Source organism: Mastomys coucha, unplaced genomic scaffold (assembly GCF_008632895.1).
Source record: "Mastomys coucha isolate ucsf_1 unplaced genomic scaffold, UCSF_Mcou_1 pScaffold21, whole genome shotgun sequence".
NCBI lineage: Eukaryota > Metazoa > Chordata > Mammalia > Rodentia > Muridae > Mastomys > Mastomys coucha.
The window spans coordinates 137,482,574-137,506,197 of NW_022196904.1; the positions used below are offsets into that span (position 1 = coordinate 137,482,574).

The 23,624-nt window shown below is 48.0% G+C and overlaps 2 protein-coding genes across 2 annotated transcripts in view; both read left to right on the forward strand.

Moving 5' to 3' along the window:
• Cdca5 (cell division cycle associated 5) overlaps window positions 1-10,869 on the forward strand; it is a 16,032-nt gene extending 5,163 nt beyond the window's left edge. Inside the window, 7 exon segments of the mRNA XM_031389396.1 lie at window positions 1,159-1,584; window positions 6,358-6,468; window positions 6,819-6,913; window positions 7,125-7,223; window positions 10,300-10,366; window positions 10,501-10,612; window positions 10,615-10,869. Of these exon segments, the coding sequence (XP_031245256.1) occupies window positions 1,159-1,584; window positions 6,358-6,468; window positions 6,819-6,913; window positions 7,125-7,223; window positions 10,300-10,366; window positions 10,501-10,612; window positions 10,615-10,847 (1,143 nt within the window). The 3' untranslated portion in view covers window positions 10,848-10,869.
• Window positions 10,870-17,730: 6,861 nt separating this feature from the next.
• The window catches only part of Naaladl1 (N-acetylated alpha-linked acidic dipeptidase like 1), an 11,781-nt gene continuing 5,887 nt past the window's right edge, over window positions 17,731-23,624 (forward strand). The window contains exons 1-8 of the mRNA XM_031389406.1: window positions 17,731-18,389; window positions 18,477-18,649; window positions 18,726-18,847; window positions 19,180-19,302; window positions 21,743-22,026; window positions 22,106-22,210; window positions 22,690-22,775; window positions 22,906-23,025. Of these exons, the coding sequence (XP_031245266.1) occupies window positions 18,205-18,389; window positions 18,477-18,649; window positions 18,726-18,847; window positions 19,180-19,302; window positions 21,743-22,026; window positions 22,106-22,210; window positions 22,690-22,775; window positions 22,906-23,025 (1,198 nt within the window). The 5' untranslated portion in view covers window positions 17,731-18,204. The remainder of the gene's footprint in view (window positions 18,390-18,476; window positions 18,650-18,725; window positions 18,848-19,179; window positions 19,303-21,742; window positions 22,027-22,105; window positions 22,211-22,689; window positions 22,776-22,905; window positions 23,026-23,624) is intronic.

Consider the following 23,624-nt stretch of genomic DNA (forward strand, 5'->3'; position numbering starts at 1 on the left):
CTCAGAAATCCACCTGCCTCTGCCTCCCAAGTGCTGGGATTAAAGGCGTGTGCCACCACAGCCCGGCTGTTTGTTTGTTTTTTAAGATTTATTATTATAACTAAGTATATTGTAGCTGTCTTAGACACACCAGAAAAGGGCATCAGGTCTCACTACAGGTGGTTGTAAACTACCATGTGGTTGCTGGGATTTGAACTCAGGACCTTCAGAAGAGCAGTCAGTGCTCTTACCCACTAAGCCATCTCACCGACTCCCTTTTTTTTTTTTTTTTTGACAGGGTTTCTCTGTATAGCCCTGGCTGTCCTGGAACTCACTCGGTAGACCAGGCTGGCCTCGAACTCAGAAATCCGCCTGCCTCTACCTCCCAAGTGCTGGGATTAAAGGCGTGTGCCACCACTGCCCGGCCCAATATTTTTTTAAAAGATTTATTTATTTATATAAATACACTGTAGCTATTTTCAGACATACCAGAAGAGGGCATCAGATGGTTGTGAGCCACCATGTGGTTGCTAGGAATTGAACTCAGGACCTCTGGAAGAGCAGTCAGTGCTATTAACCGCTGAGCCATCTCTCCAGTCCCCTCATTGCATTCTTAAGCTACAATGAGAGCACTGAAGTGCCAGTGGCTTTTTGTTTTCCTTGATGTATTCACAGTACCCTAAACAGTCCCTAGTATAGGACAGGTTACCAATAGGTACTTGGCCAAATGAACAGTTTTGAAAAATCTTTAGCAGTTATGTAGCAGATGACCCATAAGGATGAGCCTGGATGCAGGCAAAATAATTAGCAGGCCAACAAGCCAGTTTAGATCTGCTGAGGCTTCAGGTCAGCTAACAAGTGGTAGCTATACACCAGGTACACTTGGTGCAGCAACAACACAAGTACAACTCCTCAGGGACAATATGATTCTCTCTGTCTCCCTAACAGATGGGCATGGAACCCGGGGCTTGTGCATTGTAGGCATGTGTTCAGTGGCTGTGTTTGTTGCTTGAAATCTATCATGGGCTGGGGATAGAGCTTCCCAGCACAGTGTTTGCTGAGCTTGGACAAGGTCCTGCACTCCAGGCGTACAACATGAAGTACGTAGAAATCCTGTGTGTCGTAGGCAGTCTTTCCACCCTGAATCCCCTAGCTGACTAGACTTCTGTCCTGATACAGATCTCTTTTATTGTGGAAAAAGAAAACAACCCTCCGCTCAAGGTTCCCACTAAAGAGGACCTCTTCAAGACTTGTAGTGTCCCTGGTACTCCCTCCAGCACCCCCGTGCATTACACTCAGAGTATTGAGTCTATCTCTGGAGAAACGGAGCTGGACACCAGAGACCTGGAAATGTCTCAGAAAGTCAGGCGGTCATATAGTCGGCTACAGAATCTTGGTTGTGCCTCAACCTCCACCCCTGGCCGCCAATCCTTCTTTGGCTTTGAGGGACCTGACAACTTGCCTGGAGTCTCACCTGTCGTATGTTCAAAGTTAATCAAGACCCCAAAGGTACCTGCAAAGCATTTGGTTCCGGATAGAACACTCCCTGGAATCTCTCCCCCAGTTGTGAAAGAGAAACGAAAGAAGAAGTTTCCTGAGATCTCGGTGAGTGAGCAAGCGGGGGTGTGCAGGGCTAGACTTCTTTGGCTCTTGAGGGAAGACAATGCCTGAGGGTATGGGTAGTGCCCTCTGGCCAGCATAGCTGTTCTTCCCACTCATGTGCCCTCATTTCTTTCCACCAGAAATCAGAGCTGGATGAGTGGGCTGTGGCCATGAACGCTGAGTTTGAAGCTGCTGAGCAGTTTGATCTTCTGATTGAATGAGATGAGCTGGGCTGCCAGTCACTGAAGGGGTGCCTGGCTGGCCCTCCCCTCTTTCTGTACATATTGCCCTTTGAGTAGAGCAGGATATATGGGATCTTCTTCACTAGTCTTGTTACCAGAAAGGTGTTGCTGGCCCCTTGTTATACTGTGTCTATTTACCCTGGACTTTCTACCTCTACAGTGTTGGGATGAGAAGCCACTTCTACTTTGAGCTGGAACTGTCATGAACGGGTTTAGACATGGGCTGTCTTTGCTGGTGCATCCAGCCACCAACCAGTAAAGAGCTTTTGTGTTCTGCTTTGGTTCTATAGAGTTGAGAGAACTCAAAGGCCAGGGAGACAGTTAAGTGCTTGACGACATTGACCTGGACATTGAGTCTGTGGAGTCCAGGATATAAAAGAAGGGGGGAGGCATAATGTGTTTTTAACACAGTGGCTTATGTAGGAACTGGTCTGTGTCTGTGCTCTGTTTGTTGACATTGGTAAATGGGGTACTGCTGCTTACAGCAAAGTGGGTGCACTTGATAGTTTGGGCCTCAGATGCACCAGTGTAAGGTTTATAGTCTCTGCCTTGACCTCTTTCCTCGCCCACATCTGTTTCTTTAAATATAAGCTGCATGGCCTCATCTCTGGACATCATGTCACCTCATCTCTTACCTGCTAGATAGCTGGAGCACTGATGACAGCTTTTGCTGTGAGCTTAAAACTATTGCCATCACATGAGACCATTCCTAGGGGTTGCTAGGAACAAAAATGGATGTATCGTGGTTTCTGGGGTTCCTTCTTGCCTACCACCTCCTCTCGATCATGGTAAAAGCTATGGTTTAAAGGCCATTGGACTTCCAACATTTACAAATTCATGGGAATAGAAGCTGTGGGGAATGAGAACTCAAGTAAGCAGTTGTTATACCAGGATGGTTTTAGTGGAACACTCCTGCAGGATTTGTGGAGCCTATTCCTGTGGAGCTTGAGCTGAATCATGCTAAATTGCTACCATCACTACAGACCTATCTGCCTTTGAGGAACTAATATGCAGCCTAAGGGAAAGGTAGCTTAATTTCAAATAAACTTTTTAGAAGTTTCTTCCTGTATGTAGACTGTTATTATTTGGTTGAAGACAGCCACTGCTGTGAAGCCCTAGACGCCATATTTGGGCTGTATCACCTGTACAAGCTGCTGGCCTGGCTTCCTTCTAGTGACTCTGCTCTCACTTTCTTCCTCCAAGCTAGGGCTTCCTGGAATGAAGGCCCAAGCCCTCCTGTCTCGGGAGGGAAGAACTCGGATCTGCGTAAGGCTGCTGAGCACTCGTTCCCAGGGGAGGTATATGGAATCAGCTACAGCTAGCCTGTTTCCCTTTTACTCAGGCTCCATCTCATGGTGGAGCCTGTGGCCTAGGTATAATAGCTCCTCCTGGATGTTACCCAGCAGCTAGGCTGTGGCCCCCCCTGAGAAACTGACCAAAGATATGGGATTCCTAGGTCTGTTGTGTACATGTGTCTAGCTCATCCTCTGGTGAAACCTAGGCCGTTATGTTTTCTCTAGAGCTTTTACTGAACCTAGAGTGCTAGTCTCAGCTAGACTGGCTCTCACCCCTTCCCTGGCTCTAGGGTTACAGATACATGCTACCACATCTGACTTCTGTGTTTGCACTGGGGATCTGAATTCAGATCCTCATGCTTGCATAGTAAGCACTTTATTCACTGAGTCATCTCTCCTTTGCCCCACCGTCATGTTGCATGCTTAAAGTACATCTGCATTATCATAATTTAAAACAACGACACTGGCCAGATGTGATGGCGCACACCCTTAATCCCAGCACTAGGGAAGCAGAGGCAAGTGGACCTCTGGGTCCCAGGACAGCCTGATCTTCATAGTTCCAGGTCAGGCAGAGCTATGTAGCTATGTCTTATAAAACAAAACACCCAGGCTGTGGTAAGCGCATGCCTTTAATCCCAGCACTAGAGAGGTAGAGGCAGACAGATTTCTGAGTTCAAGGCTACACAGAAAAATTCTTGGAAAAACAAAACAACAGCTGAACACTGATTGGAGCTTGGTCTTGTAAGGATCTGGCATGGCCCCTCTTTAATAGTGTTGATGCTCTTGAGAGATCAGCCAGCCCATTCACGGGTACCATTTTGACAGTACTGAAAGAAGGGAGACTTATACATAAAATAAGTAAATCTTTTAAAAAAAAAAAAAAAAGGCTGGCGAGATGGCTCATCGGTTAAGAGAATTGATTATTGTTCTAGAGGTCTCAAGTTCAATTCCCAGTAACCACATGGTGGCTCACAACCATCTGTAATGGGATCTGATGTCCTCTTCTAATGTTTCTGAAGACAGCTCACATACATTAAATAAAATCTTTTTTTATTTTATTTTTTTTTAATTTATTTTATTTATTATTAAGTACACTGTAGCTGTCTTCAGACACACCAGAAGAGCATATCAGATCTCATTACGGGTGGTTGTGAGTCACCATGTGGTTGCTGGGATTTGAACTCAGGACCTTCTGTAGAGCAGTCGGTGCTCTTACCCGCTGAGCCATCTCGCCAGCCCATAAAATCTTTTTTTAAACAGAAAGAAAGAAAGGAGAACAGGGGTAACAGGTAGCTTCAGACTTGTGACTTGAGATGCTTTATTTCCATCCCAATAGATGAGACACCTGTGTTACCCTGAGTAGCAGACACCCTCAGAGTAAGCCCACCACCATCCTTCAGGGAGGAGTGTTTGCTCAGCCCAGAAGAGTGTACAGAAGTTGGCAGAGTGGAACATTGATGGATAAGCACAGAGCACTGGGAACAAGTTTGCAATTATATTAAAAAGAATCCCTGATCTGAGTGAGAAAATGATGTGGGCTTGAAAAACAATGTGTCAGCCAGCTGTGGTGGTTCACATCTGCAGCCCCTGTGGAGGGAACGGGAGCTCTAAGCGTGCTCCACTGTGTGATGAGTTTGAAATCAGCCTGGGCCACACCAGACTTTCTCAAAGACAAGGACAAAGACCTTTGTAGTGTTAAGTGCACCCCCTGCACTGCTGCCTGTTTGGGATGTGTTTATGTGCTAGGAAATCCTTTTGGGGCTGGAGCTCAGAGGTAGAGTGCCTGCCTAACACACATGGGTCTTTAGGTTTTGTCTCCAATACCACTTACATGAAATGATTCAATATCTGAAATTGAAATGCGCTGCCTGCCTGCCTGCCTGCCTGCCTGCCTGCCTGCCTGCCTGCCTGCCTGCCTGCCTTTCTTCCTCCCTCTCTCCCTCCCTCCCTCCCTTTCTTTCCTTCCTTCCTTCCTGTTTTTCTTTTTCTTTTTTGCTTTTTTTGAGACAGGGTTTCTCTGTATACCCCTGGCTGTCCTGGAACTCACTCTGTAGACCAGGCTGGCCTTGAACTCAGAAATCTGCCTGCCTCTGCCTCCCAAGGGCTGGGATTAAAGGCGTGGGCCACCACTGCCCAGCTATCTGGTGATTTTTACCAAAGCTTCAGGTGAGAAGAATTCTGCCGGGTAACTTCCTTCAAAAAAGCAAAACCAAAAAACCAACCATCCAACAAACCCACAAGGGCTAGGAGAGAGGAGGAGGTGTGCACTGAGAAGCAGGGCAAAGATGGCGCTTAAGCCCTTCCATTACAGCGCTTTGTTTAGTATTTTGTTGTCTGTTTTTCCAGATAGGGTTTCATGTAACCTAGGCTGGCCTTTGCGCTGTTATTTACCTGAAAGGTGGCCTTCAATTCTTTATTCTCCTGCCTCCACTTCTAAGTACTAAGACTACAGCTATGCCTAAAATATTCACTTTTGGGATGTTATTGAATTTATACTCTGGAGATGACTCAAGGTGTAAGAACCTCAACCAAACAAGCCTTCAACAATTCCAAGTTTGTTCCTTGAAGTCAATAGTGGAAGAAAAGAACAGATTCCTGCAAATTGTCTTCTGATCTCCATACACAGATCACATACACATGCACTTGCACTCGCTCACAGTGGTAATAAAGGTTTTTTGTTTTTTAAACACTGGAAATTGGGTGTGTTGATTCCTTTTTTTCTTATGACAAAATAGCTCAGTAAGGATGCATTTGTCTTGTCTCACAGTCTGAGGGTATACTCCATCACTCAGGGAGCAAGGCAGCAGGCATTGAGGAATCTGGTTGCATAGCATTTGAGATGCAAGGAGAGATGAGTGCCCGTGCTCGGTCCTCTTTGTGCTTTTCATTCTGTGTAAGACTTGCCCATGGAGCAGAGAGAATGTCCTCCAAGAGGGGTCTTCCTCCTCAGCTAACCACTCTAGGAACTTCTTCACAGACAGGCCAGGAAGTTTGTCTCCTAGGTGATTGTAGATTGTCAAGGTGACAATATTTACCATCAGCACTGGGCATCCCAAAGTATACTTGCTGAGGGCTTTACCATTTGGGCTGGGCTTTGGTCTGGCTTGCTGAATATTGCTGGTAATAGGCTCTAGACCTACTGAGATGAATTACTATCTCAAGAAAACCAAGCTTGTTAGAAAAGGCAAGCAAATGGGATGGGGGAAGCGGATCACCAACCAGGTCTGTGTCTCCCTCAGTCTTCTGCAGGCAGACAGAGTGCCCACTCCAAGCAGGTCTTGAAAACAGCCATGCAGCCTGCTGAACCACAGCCAGAAGAACCTAAGGACGCCAGGGATCCTGTTGTGGAGGTGACAGCAAAGCCCTGGAGGCTCCTAAGAAGGGAATTCAGACCCAGAAAACAAGGGAGATAGGCAGGCTGCAGAAATTCTTCCTTAGCCTGGGCCAAGACTTGTATTCCTCATCCTCAGACTCCTCGTTGTGGAGCATCATGGGTCCTCAGCAGCTGGAGGGTCTCCTCTGGGAAACAGATCTCATCACTCTGTCCTTTCCACTGCTTCCTTCCCAGAAGCTGAGGGGTACAGAGATCAAATCCCTGTAGAGAAGAGAGGTGGACAGAGCAAGAGGGGGGAAGGAGGGCTAGGCTCTTGGGTTGGAAGCCTCATGCAGTTTCAGTCACCAAGGCACCTTCTCTGCAAAGCCATCTCCAGAGCCAGCATTGGACATGCAGCCGGAACCCACTGTCACATTCCTGTTCACACTTCTGAATACTCCTGAGCCCAAAGATGAGACAACGTAAGACTGCCCGAATAGTGTGTTTGTGACTGAGTGGGTATTACTGAGGGACTTGAAAGGCAACCTCCATCTAAGACCATTCTAACCTGTGTTAGGATTAAGCTTAGGGCTGAACTGCAGGAAAGTTCATACGTGACTGATGGGGCTGGGTCTCAGGCTGGGAACACACAGCTGGCCTCCAGACCCTGAGGTCCAACTCTTACCTCCCCAGGGACACCGAGTTATATGAAAATCAGTTCATGGATCAAGATGACTGGGGCCCTAGGCGGACCTCAGAAGAAATACAGCTTTTGCAGAGGGACTGCAGGAGGTGAGTTTCAGGGACCAGACCATGGGGCAAAGTTTGCAGGACAGGTTAGTGAAGCCAGATCTAGTTCTTAGCTGAGGTCTTGGGCTGCTGCTGTGGCGTTGGGTCTCCACTTGCCCTGAATTCCCTGCCTGTCTTTTCTGTTGTCTTTATTCTGTCAGGGCCTTCGACTCTCAAGCACAAGTATCCTACAGGATCAGGATCTGTCCCACCTGCTAGTGACCATAGCCATAGCTGAGTGGCAGGAGTCTAGTGTATTGAGCATTCTTACCTTTAACTGTCAAAGAACTAGATGGGTGGCTGGTTGTAGAGGGGCTCTGTTCTGTGATGTCAGCCAATGGAACTGGGGGTCTACTCTATTCCTCCTGGCAACAGAGGTCCAGGGACGGAAGCGATGTCTTCAGTGCTCCATGCCTTTGACCCTGGATCTGAGCAAGGCCTGCTTCCACTCATACACTTCTGGTTCTGAGCTCTCAAGCAGGGTTGATTCAGACTGGAAACTTTCAGAGTCCTGAACCTTTGAGCCTTATGGAGCTCAAAGAAATGGCCAGCCTTTTGCCCTGCTCCATGGAGACTGCCACCCAGGTGATAAGCAGTCTGCTTAAGAAGAGTTGGGGATGGGTGAGTGGCTGCAAATCCCAGCATTTGGAGATGGAAGCAGAAAGATCAGGGGTTCAACATCATCCTCTCTTTGAGAATTTTAGGCCAGCCTGGGCTAAATTCATATTGTTATGAATAAATGAATAAGGGTTGAGCATGTAGCTCAGTTGGTTGACCACTTGCCTTTCAGGAAGCTATGGTCCAAGTCTCGGTATTGTATAAACTAGGTAAGACAGCTGTGTGTGAAAGTTAACAGTGGGAGGTGGAAGTCGAAGAATCAATAGTTCAATGTCAGCTGGGCAGTGGTGGCACGTGCCTTTAATCCCATCACTTGAGAGGCAGAGGAAAGTGGATCTCTTGAGTTCAAGCCCAGCCTGGTCTATAGAGTGAGTTACAGGACAGCCAGGGCTACACAGAGAAACCCTATCTTGAAAAAAAAAAGTTCAAGGTCATCCTGGTCTATATACTAAGCTTGAGGCTAGCCTGGGCAACATGGGATTCTGCCTCAAAATTATTTTATTAATTACTTACAATGTAATAAAAGGGCTGGAGAAAGCCGGGCAGTGGTGGCACATGCCTTTAATTCCAGCACTTGGGAGGCAGAGGCAGGTGGATTTCTGAGTTCGAGGCTGCCACGTGACGGCAGTATTTGAGGCGTAAACTTCAAGGAAAGTCAGTCTCCTGCCTCCGAATTGTCGCCTGGCACCCCAAACTCAGAGGTAGCCCAGATATGTCCTCGTACTTGTGTGCTAGGAACTCACCAAGATATCATTTCTTTACAGCTAGCAGGAGAAAATTCGGACATTGCTTTCTGACCTTCATCAATGTTCCAAGTCCTAGTCAAACCCTGACTTGGAATCTTAAACCATTCAAACTAATTGCCTCCAGCATTGTGGGTAGGGCATTAAAGCTTACAGAATGAGAACTATCCCAGGACAAGATCCGGTGAAATCCTCATTCTTAGTCAACCTAAGGCAGGCCATATTAGATTTGCAGCTGAATCACTCCTAGGAACTAGCTTAACAAGTGTTCCCTGGGGCTAACCTCCGCTAGCCCAGAAAAACTACATAGTTGAGGAACTTACTTAGGCCCACCCAGTCTGTAACCAAAACAACAAACTGAATAGGAACTATCTGCACCTGGCTTCTAAGCCAAGGTCACCTTAGTCAGAGCTAGCTTTCTTTCAGATTGTAATCCCTGCTTAGTTCCTGTTAAATTAACATGTATTTACTTTTCTGCTGACTCATTGTGTTCCTAACAAGGGCGATGTACCTGCACCTTGTTTTGATGTATCTTTACCGTTGTACCACCTGACTCTTTCAAAACCTTCTGTATCGACTATATAAACCTGACTCCATATTTGAAAAATACACTCAGACCTTACACCACTCGTGTCTAGTCTGTTTGTCAAAGCCAAATCCCGTGCACACCTGGCCAGTCCCGCGGAACAAGGGACCCCGTAAGAAATCCCAGTCCGTGGCACGAGGCCAGCCTGGTCTACTGAGTTCCAGGAGAGCCAGAGCTATACAGAGAAACCCTGTCTCGAAAATCAAAAAAAGGGGGGGGGGGCGGCTGGAGAGATGACTCAGAATTTAAGAGCACTAGTTGGTCTCCCAATGGTCCTGAGTTCATTTCCAGCAACCAGATGGTAGCTCATAACCATCTGTAATGGAATCTGATGCCCTCTTCTGTCATGTCAACATACATGCAAATAGAGCACCAATACACACTAATCATGCATACATTCTTTGAAAATATAATAAGAACAAAGAGAAGGAGCTGGAGATAAGGCTCAGCAGTTTAGAGCACTGGCTGCTCTTATGGAGGATCCAGGTTCAGATCCCAGCATCCACAGAGAGATTCACAACTATCTACAACTCTAATTCCAGGAAATCTTGACTCCCTCTTCTGGCTTCTGAGGGTACCTGACAATAGGAACAGAAGAAACACTCATAATATAAACTAAGTAAATCTTTGTTTGTTTGCTTTTTAAGACAGAGTTTCTCTGTGTAGTCCCTGCCTGTCCTGGAACTCACTCTGTAGACCAGGCTACCCTGGAATTTACAGATATTCACTTGCCTCTGTTGGGATTAAAGGTATGCACCACCACTGCTCAGCTGAGATAAGTTAATCTTAAAGAAAATGCTGGCCCTTGTAGCCCACACTTTAAATCCCAGCACCAGGAGGCCGAGGCAGGCAGTTCTGTGTATATGAGGCCAGTCTTGTCTACATAGTGAGTTCCAGGCCAGCCAGGGCTATATGATGAAACATCATCTCAGAAACAACAAAAAAGAAAAAAAGAGAGAGAGCAGGTTGGTTTTTCTGGGCTGTTAATGCAGGTTATATTGGGAAGACCTCTGCAGTGGTGATGTAGGGGGATGCCTACGGAGGCACCAGCCACAGAGCTAATGCAGGAAGTGTGTGTATTGTAGGGGTGACTGGGGAAGAGCCTGGGGCTCAGAGAGCTTCTTTATCCTAGGCTTGAGGAATCATTGTACGATAGCCAGAGAGCAAACATGGCCCTTGAAGAGAAGCTTGAAAACTTGGTGAGACCCTCAACCCAAGAGCCATTCTTTGCCTTGGCTCCTCCCCACCCCCAGCCTTGCCCCTTTGCTCCTGAGGCTGAACTTAGTCCTGCTGGTTAGCCACCCACTTCAGGTCCTGTAACCCTTTGTCCTAGCCTACCTTGTTGTATGAGGACCTGGAGGACATTTTGATCACTCCAGAGGAATCTAGAGTCACCCAGGAAACAGATGAAAACTCCCAAGACAAAGCAGAGAGCCTGCAGGAGGAAGCAGAAGACATTCCAAGGGAAGCAGGAGTCAGCCAGCAAGAAGCAGAGGACACCCAGGAGGAAGCAGGAGCTATCCAGGAAGAAGTCCAACCTCTTGCTTGAGCAACTGGAGAAGGCTTCTAGCCCGTGCTGCTCCTTTGACACTCCCATACCTTTGCCAGCAGCCACCTTATTCCCAGAAGACTCTACAGGAGTGTTCCACCAGTCAGCCCCTCTTTAAGCCCCAGCAATAAAGTTGCTGAGTTGCAGAACCAAGCATCCATGGGCCTTGGGTGAGGTGGACATCCAGCTGATCTGAGGAGAGCTAGGTCTCTGGACCTTCCTAAACCCTATAGGGCTGCCCTCAGACTCAGCCAGGGATCTATGATAAGTTCTGGGGTGGGACGGAAAGGGATTGTATTCTCATCCTTGAGGATGAAGTCTGTAAGTTCAGAGTACAGACTAAAAAGTTTAGGAGAACCTTTTTTGTAGGTCATAGGGTGGGGAGCAGGAAGATGGTAGGAATTCCCAAGGGCTTAGAGATGCATTTAGATTTGGGCTGCGAATGGCTTTGCCTTTCAATGGATGCCCAGCTTGGGGAGCCTTACCAGGCTCCCACACACAATTCCTAAAGTGAGAGACATACAGTGTGTGTGTGAAGGGAAATCTGGCTTTCTAAAGCCTGAGAGGTGAGTCAAGTAGTGAAGCTCTTGTGGCTCAAGCTGAAGGCCCTGAGCGGGAGTCTCCAAAATCCACATAACAGTGGGATACATAACACGAGCGGCCATTGTGCCAGCATTCCCAAGGAGAGATGGGAGGCAGAGACAGAGGAATCTGGAAGTTCTCAGGCCAGCTAACCTGCCTGGCCTACGAAGTGTAAAAATGGCAGATACCTGTAGTGAGAATTTTTGGATTGGGTTTCTTTCTCTCTCTCTCTCTCTCTCTCTCTCTCTCTCTCTCTCTCTCTCTCTCTCTCTCTCTCTTTCTTTCTTTCTTTCTTTAAGACAGGGTTTCTCTGTATAACCCTGGCTGTCCTGGAACTCACTCTGTAGACCAGGCTGGCCTCGAACTCAGAAATCTACCTGCCTCTGCCTCCCAAGTGCTGGGATTAAAGGCGTGCGTGCGCCACCACTGCCCAGCAGATTGAGTTTCTTTAAAAAAACAGAAAAATATAAGAATATGTTTTCATTTTAACCCAAGGTGTGGGCTATGTGACTGCTTCACTGTCCACAGCAGCTATGACTTGCCTTATGCTATAGCAGGAGCATGAGTTTGCCAGCTGCAGATAGAGCCACTGAGAGGGAGTGTGGGTTGTTGGTTGGTTGGTTGTTGGTTTGGATTTGTTAAGTAATCATGAGCATTGAAGAAACAAAAAGAAGAAATTGAATGTCTGAACAGTGAATATCATACTTGCCCCAGGGAACTTGAAGTGGGCTAATTGCTGACTTTACTCAGGAATGTCTCTCTTCACCTCTATCCTTTCCTCTCTCCTCTCTAGTGTTAGGGGTTGAAAGGCTATAAGAAAAGAGATGAAGAAGAATGGGAGAAAGAAGAACCCACAGAGTAGCCAAGATAGCTACAGTTGCCGGGCAGTGGTGGCACATGCCTTTAATCCCAGCACTTGGGAAGCAGAGGCAGGTGGATTTCTGAGTTTGAGGCCAGCCTGTCTACAGAGTGAGTTCCAGGACAGCCAAGGCTATACAGAGAAACCCTGTCTCAAAAAAACAAAAACAAACAACCAAAAAAGCCGGGGCTGTGGTGGCTCTCACCTTTAATCCCAGCTATACCCTGTCTCGAAAAACCAAAAGAGAGAGCGAGAGCGAGCGCTTTTATTGTAGAGGTGAGAGAGAGAACCGCCAGAGGCATTCGGAAGAGTCCAAGAGAGAAAGAAATAGACAGGGCATGGTCAGGGCTATCTGTGAGAGAGGGAAACTAGCCTGGGAGAGAGAAGAGAGAATCATAGCGAAAGGGGGCGGGGAGAGTGGGGACAGGGAGGGAGGAACAAAGAACAGCGGGGTTGTAAGGAGGGGAGGGAAGCCTGTCAATTGCATCCTAATCCATTTTAGGAAATCTCTTCATTTTATGGGGCCTGAGTTGAGATTCCTCTCTAATCCTCTAAGGAAGTTTACTGAGGACCGGAAACCCTAGAAAGAATGAGATTGGGAGTCAGGCCACCTCTGTGCCTGTTCTTGGACCTGCACTACCATCAGGAAGGAGTTCCCTGCTTGTAGCTCCTCCTCCAACCAGGCTTGACTCCAGCCACCCATAGTGTTGTGAATCAGACCCAAGCAGCTCCTCTTGCTTCTGATTAACTTTGAAGTACCCTGGGGATTGTTCCAAGCACAGTAGCTGAGGGAACACTTGAGTGGGCACATTTGACACTGTCTCAGCTTAGGCTGAGCAGAACTCACACCTTTAATTATGAAGTCTACCTCTTCAGAGGCCTCATCCTCATCTGATGGTTGGAGGGGGTTTCCAGGTTCCCCTGTGACCCACTTCCTTCCAGCCCTTGACCAGTGGCCCAGAGGTACCATAAGCAGTCTTATCATTTTCCCTAAGGGAGTCATACAGTAATGAAATTGACCAGGGATTTTTTTGGCCAACAGTTAAATATGAACCTACTTACTAGACTAACGACCTCCTCTCACATTTATTAGAGGCTATTATTTATTGTATATAAAACATTTTCCAATGTATAAAAATTTTCCCCAATTACGGTATTAAACCTATTCCCACCTCCTTTATGTCTACATTATTCAATTTAGATCGGCTCAAAGTATACTCCAATAGGACTGGAGACTAAAGACTTAGGGTTCTGGCCAAAAATAAAGTGCTCATAGGTCTTTTGGACCCTCAGATTGCTTGATATTAATAAGGAAGAGATTTTCCAGAGGTCCTGGATTCAATTCCCAGCAACCATATAGTAGCTCACAACTATCTGTAATGGGATCTGAAAGACCCCCAGAGCTAGGGAGATCCTTACTCAAGTCTCTCGGGATGATGACATGACCACCCAATGACTCACGAGAGACCGAACTTGCTGCAATCACATGAGGTTTATTGGGGATACCGGTACCGGGGTCGATCTCATGACCTTGCCAGTCAGAGGAGTTCGACCCGGAACACAAGAAGTGTAGGGCATTTAAGGGAAGCTGGGGGCGGAGAGAGAGTCACCAAGGAAACAGAACATAAAAACAGTGGAAAATTTCAGAGGGACCTGACCCAAGGTATTCAGTTAGGGAGGGGAACACATTCATTCTAGGAATGTAATCTTCATCTACTGGTTGACAGGGTGGAGAGTCTCATAAACCACTAGACCTTCATTCTTAGTTCCGCCCTCATTGTGGATCATTCAGGAGGGGCAGGTATCGGGAACCAGAGCCCTGAGGCTCTGGGTTCCTGGAACTGGCTATTTTATATTTCTGGCTGGCTACAGTGGCCCTCCATGTCCTTTTAGGTAAAGGTTATACACCATACATATTAAATGCCCTCATTTTAAATTCTAAGATTCTCCAGCCTTTGCCTTTCAGATCCAATATTCTCTTCTGGTATGTCTGAAGACAGCGACAGTGTATTCATATGAGTAAAATAAATAATTCTTTAAAAAATAAGGAAGAAAATTTTTTAAATTAAGGGGGAGACACATATGCCACAATGCTTGTGGCGGTCAGAGGACAGCTCTGTATGGAGTGCTCTCTGTTCACTTTTACATGGGCTCCAGGGAGCAAACTTAGGTCCCGAGGCCTGTATGGCAAGTTGAACCATCTCTTTGGCCTACAATCAATTTCTTTTTTTGTTTTGTTTTGTTTTTTTGGAGACAGGGTTTCTCTGTATAGCCCTGGCTGTCCTGGAACTCACTCTGCAGACTAGGCTGACCTCAAACTCAGAAATCCGCCTGCCTCTGCCTCTACCTCCCAAGTGCTAGGACTAAAGGCGTGCGCCACCACTGCCCGGCTTGCAACCAATTTCTGATGTAAAAGAAATACTGTTTGTCTCCCATGGTGATTTTCAAGCTCTTGTTAGCTTAGGAGGAGTCCACAACACATCCTCTTCTGAGGATTTCACGGTCAGCAACTACTGATTGTTCCACTCCACTTTTGTGTAAGCAAGCCTCTTTCTGACCATGACCCATTTTTATAATTGTTGTTATTTGAATATCTCAGTTTCCCATTGGATGGGAACTCCAATGGGAACTCCAACTCCAGAAACTCACAATCAAACGCCTCGTTATGCAAATAGAAGTTATTGTCCTTGCCTAGTAAGAGACAAGATGGGACTCAGAAACAGACTAGACTGAAGTAGTCTGTACCCTGCTTTCTCTAGTTCAAAGCAGAGTGAATATAGACTAAGGAAAACTCTGGAAAGGTCTAGGGGTTCCAGGGAAGGAATGCCTCGCTTTCAGGTCTTCCCTCAGGAGCAGACATCATTGTAACCTGACTGCCCTGTTTCCTCTGAAAGGCCTCAGGCCTGGGAACCCAGTAACATGGGCTCTTGGGCACTACCAAGGCTGCTGAGCTGCTAGGAATCAAGTGAGTTAGAAAGTCCCCAGATAGCTCTCAGGCACAGGCGAATAGGTGTCCCCAATCCTCCTGGTCCTGCAGTTCCTGGGTGTCAGCTTGTAATGTTCTAAACTCAGTCCCTATGGCCACTCCTGTTGACACTGCCTGGCAGTACCAGCCTAATAGTCTCATTCAAACCCAAGTCCCATGGGGAAGCTGTGACGGTTTTACAAGGCCTCTCAGTTCACACATGCTGCCCCAGATTTGGTAGTCAAAAGAAGGTTTGTGTGTGCTAAAGCACCATGTACAATCCTCTAGACCCCTCTGTCCTTAAGACACTGGGCTGAGTGACAAACCTTCCTATGTCCCATCTGGTGCCATCTCCTGGGAAGTGCAGAGCCAGGAGATGCCAGACATCTGCTGAGTGAGCATGGGCCCCGCAACCTCATCCCTGCTCTCTGTTTTAACCACAGCTGAGGCTTCTGCAGCTATGGGACCATGGCTGGACAGATTTCATCTGTAGCACAGTTGATGACACTGCATACCTAAGAGGCTCCACCTGGGTCAAAGGATTCAGTATGATGTATCCTAGTGAATTATGCTTAACTGCCCTCTGCTTGACTTGGGAGGCCCAGGAAAAACAAGTTTGTGTGTGTGGGGGGGGGATGTATATGTGTGTCTGCATATCACGTGCACATGTGTCACACATGCACATATATGTGTGAGTACTTGTGCACAGGAGTAGGAGGGGATAGGACCTACTGACTCACACCCTTGAGTTATTAGAGGACTGTGCTCTAGGTCTCAGGGTGGAAGCTGACCTCAGATGGGGACATGAACTGCTTGCTCTGCAGTGATACCAAGAGGGCAGGACAAGGATGAGCCAGGGCTAGGAGCAGTGACCTGAGAAGCGTGGTCAGCTGAGGGCTGGGCAGGAAGAAGGCTGTGGGCTTAAGGGAGGAGAGGGAGCTGGCAACATCGCTCAGGTAATGATGACATTTTTTACCAAGCCTGATGGCCGGTGTTGAGAGCAACCATTTTGGTTCTAGGAACTGAACCTGGGTCCTTGGCAACCTGAGTCATTCCTTCAGTCCCTCCATCTTATTTTTTGAGATAGGGTCTTTCATGGAACCTGGAGCCCCCTGATTTGTCGATACTGGCTGGCCAGCAGACCCTGAGGATTCCCTCTTCGCTTCCCTAGCCCTGGGGTAGGGGTTATAGACAGAAGCTACCATGCCTGGGCTTGTACAAAAGAGCTGGGGATGGGACTCGGGTCCTCATGCTTGCACAGAAGCACTTCAGTGACTGAGCCTTCTTCCCAACACTTCTCATTTTAGGCAGGGTCTCATGGGGCTGGCCTCAACCTACTGTTTCCTAGGCTGGTCTTGAACTTCCAATCCTCCTGCTTCCACCTCTTAGGATTTGTGATTGTACCACCATGCCTGGCTTGAGTTGATTTCTCCAGTGTTGCACATATAGATGTGGTTCACCATTCTCTGAGGTACAAGCCAGACTCAAGCAAATCTGCACACTCACTCTTGTGTATATGTCTGCCTATGCCTTCAAATGTTCAAAGAACTAAATCTTTTCAGGACAGGGTGTGGCTATGCCCTGGGTGTCAACAGAACCTCTATCTCAATTTATCAGCTAACCTTAGCAACCCTCTCCTAGTTTCTCTTTAAAGCAGGTATGTGCTCTCTAAATTGGCAATCTTCTGATAAGACCCAAGGTCATCTCCTGGGCCCTGATAATCATCAAGCCTGGATATCTCTTCTGGACTTTGCTTCCCTAGGGCCTGCCGTGGAGCCAGCCCAGGGCTGTGTGAGTGAGGGTAAGAGCAGAGGAGGGAGTGTAAGTGGGTAGATGGGGGGGCGGGGGCAGGGGATTAAGTGGGTAAGTGGAAGAACAGAAGGGGAAGGTGACTGCATGAGAGGAAAGTGGATAAACAGCAGAGTGGTGGTGGTGGAGGAGGAAGAGGAGGAAGGGGATGGTGGAAGGGACAGATGATGGATAAAGACAGAGCATGGTGGAACAGCCTCTAATCCCAGCATAGAGGGGAGAGCCTGGCAGATGTCTGTGAGTTTGTTACTAGCCTGGTCTACAGAATAAGATTTTATCTTTGAGAAAAATAAAAACCGGGGCAGTGGTGGCACACGCCTTTAATCCCAGCACCTGGGAGGCAGAGGCATGCAGATTTCTGAATTTGAGGTCAGCCTGGTCTACAGAGTGAGTTCCAGGACAGCCAGGGCAACACAGAGAAACCCTGTCTCGAAAAACCAAAAAGAAAGAAAGAAAGAAAGAAAGAAAGAAAGAAAGAAAGAAAGAAAGAAAGAAAAAGAAAGAAAGAAAGGAAAAAGAAAAAGAAAAAAGAAAAAAGATGATGGGTAAATTCCACATCTGGGGATGGCGAACCTTGCTTTGCCTGGGCAATGTGAGTTTCCTGATTTAGCTTGTACATCAGGCTCCCCCTTTAAGAGTCCCATCTCTTCCCACAAACTGTCTGAGGAATAGAAATAGAAATCCTGCCAGGCTTTCCCTCCTTCCATGCTCTGACATTGAGCTAAACATCTCTATAACTCCATCTTGCTTCCTGAAGATAACAGCATGGGTTTGTAAAGAAGGTCTTTATCACCACAACTTGCTAGCAAAGAAAATGGGCTCAGAGAAGCTAAGTGAATTTTAACATTGCAAGCATGTCTAGCAAAATGACATCATTTGAACTAAAAAATTGGCTCAAGCCAGCAAGATACCAGAGGCAGGGACTGAGCAACCCCAGTGAGGACACAGCAGGTAAGGGTGCTTCCAGTGGGGCAGTTGCAGGGCCTGTATGCACTCAGGATCCTGACTTCCAGGCCTGATATGGTATCAGTTTTGCAGGAAGACCCTGGAATGGACCATTCTCTTTGCTGGCAGCATGTCCCTGCATTGTCCTAGTTCCTTCAGAGAAGGCCAAAATGTGGTCCAGGTGTCAACTCCCTGCTGGTCCTACAGGATGTCTCTTGGCTCTTCACCATAGGGGCAAAAGAACATCACCACTCATAAGTAATGGTTAACCAACCAGCACCTCATAAATAAGAAAGCCCAGCCAAGATTGCAGGACTGTTTCCACAGGATGCACTGGGCGAAAATACTAGGAGTGGCCGTCGGGGCTGTTGCCCTCTTGGGGCTGGGGATCATCCTGGGGCACTTTGCCATCCCCAAAGCAACTGACCCTCCAGCCTCCCAGGATCTGGACCTGGCGATCCTTGATTCCGTAATGGGACAACTAGATGCCAGCAGGATTCGAGAGAACCTTCGGTGAGAAGTAGAAGGTCTGCTCAAACAAACCCCCATTAGCCAGAGACTTCCCCTGATACACTCCACTCTGTCCTGCCCACCCTGCAGAGAACTCTCCAAGGAACCACACGTGGCCACCAGCCCTCGGGATGAGGCCCTGGTGCAGCTGCTGCTGGGGCGCTGGAAGGATACGGTGACTGGGCTGGACTCAGCCAAGACCTATGAGTACACAGTCCTGCTCTCCTTCCCCAGCGCAGAGCAGCCTAACAGCGTGGAAGTCGGTGAGGTCAAGTCCAGGAATGTCGGGGTGGTGAGAGCAGCTGCCGGGTGCAGTGCTGACTCTGCCTTCTCACTTAGTGGGCCCCAACGGAACGGTCTTCCACTCCTTCCAACCCTTCGAGAAGAATCTGACCGGGGAGCAGGCGGGGCCCAATGTGTTGCAACCTTATGCTGCCTACGCTCCCCCCGGGACCCCAAAGGTGAGCTGCCCGCCCCCCCACACACACTGATATTCTAGCTCTCCTCAGTTCTCTCCCTCCTCACCCTGAAGCAGAGGCATCTGAGAAGTTCTTCAAGTGGAGCCTCAAAGCCCCTCCACTGGTTTTGCCCGGGTTGTTATTCCTATCCTCTATCAGTCATAGTGGTCCCTGCCCAAAGCCTCGTGTGGGACACGAGATAGAGAAGAGGGTAACCATCTTTCGGGTACATACAGCCGTGGGTAAGGTGGGGAGACAGAACCAAAATTCTTTGTACCCCTTTGTACCTGCCTTTGGACAAACCTGGCTACAGATCTCTCTCCTTTCGGTATCAGGGCCTCCTTGTCTATGCCAACCGAGGTTCAGAAGAGGACTTTAAGGAGTTAGAGGATCAGGGCATCAACCTTAAAGGCACCATCGCCCTGACTCGATACGGGAGTGTGGGACGTGGGGCCAAGGTGAGTAGCATTCACCACGCAGGGATCTGGGCGAAGGGCCAGCAGTGGACAGGGCAACAGGAGGAAGAGGACAGAGAAGAAGCAGTTGGGAGTAGAAAGCGGCAGAGCGTTAGTGTGACCTGAACACCTGGTACCACATGGTGTTTGGTACCACAAGGGCCAACAGGAGAGACAAGAACAGAAGCTCTTAAGTTCTGGATTGTTCCCCCCACCTCCCGCCTTTTCTTTCTTTTTTTTAAGACAGGGTCACTCTCAATAGCCCTGGCTGTCCTGGCACTCTGTAGACCAGACTCAGAGACATCCTCTGAGCCTGCCTCTACCTCCAGTGCACTGGGATTAAAGGCATGCACCACCACGATTGGAGATTTTTTGGATTTTTTGTTTTTAGTTGTTGTTGTTTTGTTTTGTTGGGTTTTTTTGTTGTTGGTTTTGTTTTGTTTTGTTTTTAAGATTTATTTAGGGCTGGAGAAATGGCTCAGAGGTTTAGAGCACTGACTGCTCTTCCAGAGGTCCTGAGTTTAAATCCAGCAACCACAAGGTGCCTCAGAACCACCTGTAATGGGATCTGACATCATCTTCTGGTGTGTCTGGAGACAGCTATAGTGTACTCGTATACATAAAATAAATAATTCTTGGGGCTGGTGAGATGGCTCAGCAGGTAAGAGCACTAACTGCTCTTCTGAAGGTCCTGAGTTCAGATCCCAGCAATTACATGGTGGCTCACAACCACCCATAATGAGATCTAACGCCCTCTTCTGGTGCATCTGAAGACAGCTACAGTGAATTACACCAGAGCCAGCATAAAAACAAAACAAAAAAACACAAAAACCAAAAAATAAAATAAAGTTGTGGGCTACCCACACTTGATTTTTTGTTTGTTTATTTTGTTTTGTTTTCCAAAACAAGGTTTCTCTGTGTAGCCCTGGTTGTCCTGGAACTCACTCTGTAGACCAGGCTGGCCTCGGATTCAGAAATTCACCAGTCTCTGCCTCCTGAGTGCTGGGATTAATGTGCCACAACTGCCCAGAGATCTTTTTGTTTTTAATTGAAACTGAAATTCCATTTAACAATTTCTCTTCCCATTGTTCCACAGGCCTCTGATAATCTCAACTCCAATTTCTTTTGTAATTTTAATTGATGTATAAGAGTGTTTTGCTGGTATGTAAATGCAGTCCCCACAGAGGCCAGAAAGGGCATCAGAGAGAGTGTCAGATCCCCTGAAACTGGAGTTAGAAATACTAATGAGCTGCTGTGTGGGTGCTGGGAACTGCACCCAGGTCCTCTGGAAGAGCAGCTAGTGTTCTTAGCCACAGAGCTATCTCTCTAGCCCTGCCCACTTCCTTATTTTTTTTAAATGATGAAGGACTTTGGACATTTGTTTTGTGTTTTGTGTCTGTCTGTCTGTCTGTCTGTCTGTGTGCCTGTCTGTGCATGTTTATGTCGCGTGGGTGCCTTTAGTAGTCAGAAGAAGAGGTGTCTGATCCCTTTGAAATGAAGTTACAAGTTACAACATTCATCTTTTTTATTGTTGGTGTGGTTTTATTGTTGTTTGTCTGTCTGTTTGTTGAAAAGGGTCTTTCTCTCTATCCCTGACTATCCTGGAACTTTCTGTGTAAACCAGGCTCTCCCCTAATTCACAGAGATCTGCCTGCCTCTGCCTTCTGAGTACTAGGATACAAGGTATGCAAAACTGTACCAGCGATATGTATTTTTTACTTCACCTAGCTTGACATTTTAAGGTTTCTTGAGGTCGTTTGGGGACTTTATCCCTTCTCTAGGCAGACTAGCATTCTATTGTTGGACTGGGGATGTGCTCAGTTGATAGAGTGGTTTCTTGGCATGTACAAGGCCCTTCCTAAATTCTATTCCCAGCAGCCCATAAAACTGGATGTTCTAGCACATGCCTGAAATCTCAGCACTGGGGAGGGCGAGGAAGGGGGATCAGAAGTTCAAGGTCATCCTTGGATACTTAGAGAGTTTGTGGCCAGCTAGATTACATAAAACCCAGTCTCCAAATATAAATACCACCTCTTTTTTATTCATTCAACCGCTGATGGACATCTGGGCTGTTCTCATTTTGCACGTTGAGACTGCTATGAAAGGTGTACTTCTTTTTGTTTGTTTGTTTGAGACTAAGTCTCCCTCTGTAGTCCTGGCTAGCCTCAACTGCACAACAATCCTCCTGCTTCTGCTTCCTGGCCGTTGGGATTGCAGGCTTTAGCCACCACAAATGACTTCCATCTCACTCTTTTATATACCTGCATAGTATTCCACCACAGGATGCCTAGTGGCCCAAGTAGTTCTACCATAAATGTTTTGGGCCAACATTATCTTGCTCATGGGAAGACAGCAATTCTGATTTCCATGTAGAGAAGAGAGGAAGAGGCCTAGGGCATGTCCCCATCTGTCACTTACACATAGCTTGCTCTGCCTTCTGCAGGCCATCAATGCTGCCAAACATGGAGTTGTGGGAGTGCTGGTGTACACGGACCCTGGTGATATCAATGACAGGAAGAGTTTGCCTAACGAAACCTTCCCCAACTCCTGGGGGCTGCCTCCTTCTGGTGTGGAGCGAGGCTCCTACTATGAGTATTTTGGGGACCCTCTGACTCCCTACCTTCCAGCCCACCCCTCTTCTTTCCGCCTGGATCTTCACAACATCTCCGGATTTCCCCCAATTCCCACCCAGCCCATTGGCTTTGAAGATGCGAAAGATCTGCTCTGGTGAGCCTGTGCCCAATCTGTCCTGACCCTAGACACATGCAGATGCAAAACTTACACACAGACAATCTCTCCTCCCCAGTAACCTTGCTGGAACCTCAGCTCCTGACTCCTGGCAGGGGGCACTGGGCTGTGAGTACAAGCTGGGACCAGGCTTTGAGCCTAATGGAAGCTTCCCAGCTGGCAGGTGAGGCATGTCATCACTCTTCCCTCCCTTCCACCAATTCCCTTCTTCCCTTTATACCCCCTTACCCAACATTCCTTCTTCCCTCTTTGAGGTGGTCTCCCAGCCCTTTCCAAAAAGGCTAGGCCTTTGGGGGAGGCTCACTGAAAGGAAGTGACCCACAAGGTGTCATGGAGTCTCCCTGCCCCTTTCACCCACTTCCCACTTGAGCTACTCTTTCCTTTGAACATGCCGCAGGACCTGGGCAGTGCACTCCTGGCCATTGTCAGCTTCCCCATCTGAGCATCCCTAGCCACCAAGTGTCCCCTCTTCCCAAGCTAAGGGGGCTTCCAACCCAAAACCTTGCTTACTGCCTTCCTTGGTCCTGCTGGACAAGTGACTGATGGCGTCGCCTTCCCTCGCTGGGCCTCACTTTCTTCTGAATCTGATAGGAGGACTGGAGAGGGCTTAAATTCTAATCATCTCCCTTCTCCCACCCCTAGTGAGGTGAAAGTGAGTGTCCACAACAGGCTCGAACTGAGAACCTCCTCCAATGTCCTGGGAATGATCCAGGGGGCTGTGGAGCCTGGTGAGCCTGTTTGTACCAAGTCCCGCCATTCCTCCAGTCTTCCTGGGTCCTGCCCTGGTTACAGCCCACCTTGGCCTGTCTGCCCTCTGCTGTCCCTTCTCTGCCCCTCTGACTCTGGTCCTCCCTTCAGATCGATACGTGATCTACGGAAACCATCGGGACAGCTGGGTACACGGGGCAGTGGACCCCAGCAGTGGCACTGCTGTCCTCTTGGAGATCTCTAGAGTCCTGGGGACCTTGCTAAAGAAGGGTGAGGCCATGCTCTCCTCTGGTCACTCCCCCAGAAGCCCCAGGGTCATTTCCTGCCCACTTCTTTTGTTTCTTTCATCTCCAGGGCTCACTTGAGCCAGGCATTAGTACCTGGGTGCCAGCCCCTGGCTTTGGGAGCCTCAGGGTTCATTAACAGATTATTGATATATGCAGCCATCCCCAGGAGTCTTGGGAAAGTAAGGCCCTACAGGCTGTGAACATGATCTGTCCAGGCTCTGCCCATAAGGTGCTTTGCTTTTTAAGCCAGTCTATCCATTCTGGTGACATCCCAGAACTGGAGACCATCAAGGGAGGGCGTGCTGGATCCTCAGATCAAGGGTCATAGCTAGGAAGGAGGCTGAGCATCCAGGGACAGTCAAGGTAATGAGAGGAGAGGGCAGGAAGGAGGCTAAGGGCTTCTCTCTGGGTTGAAAAGACACTTGTGAGATGAACTGAAGGGCTGTTAGCAATGATGGAAGGTCAAACAGATGCGACCCAAACCCGCAGAGGAGGGCAGGTTGTCAGCTGGGAGCAGCAAGTAGATCCCTGGAGGATTGTGGCCAGGCAGTCTAGCCTACTTGGGTGAGCCCTGGTCTCAAA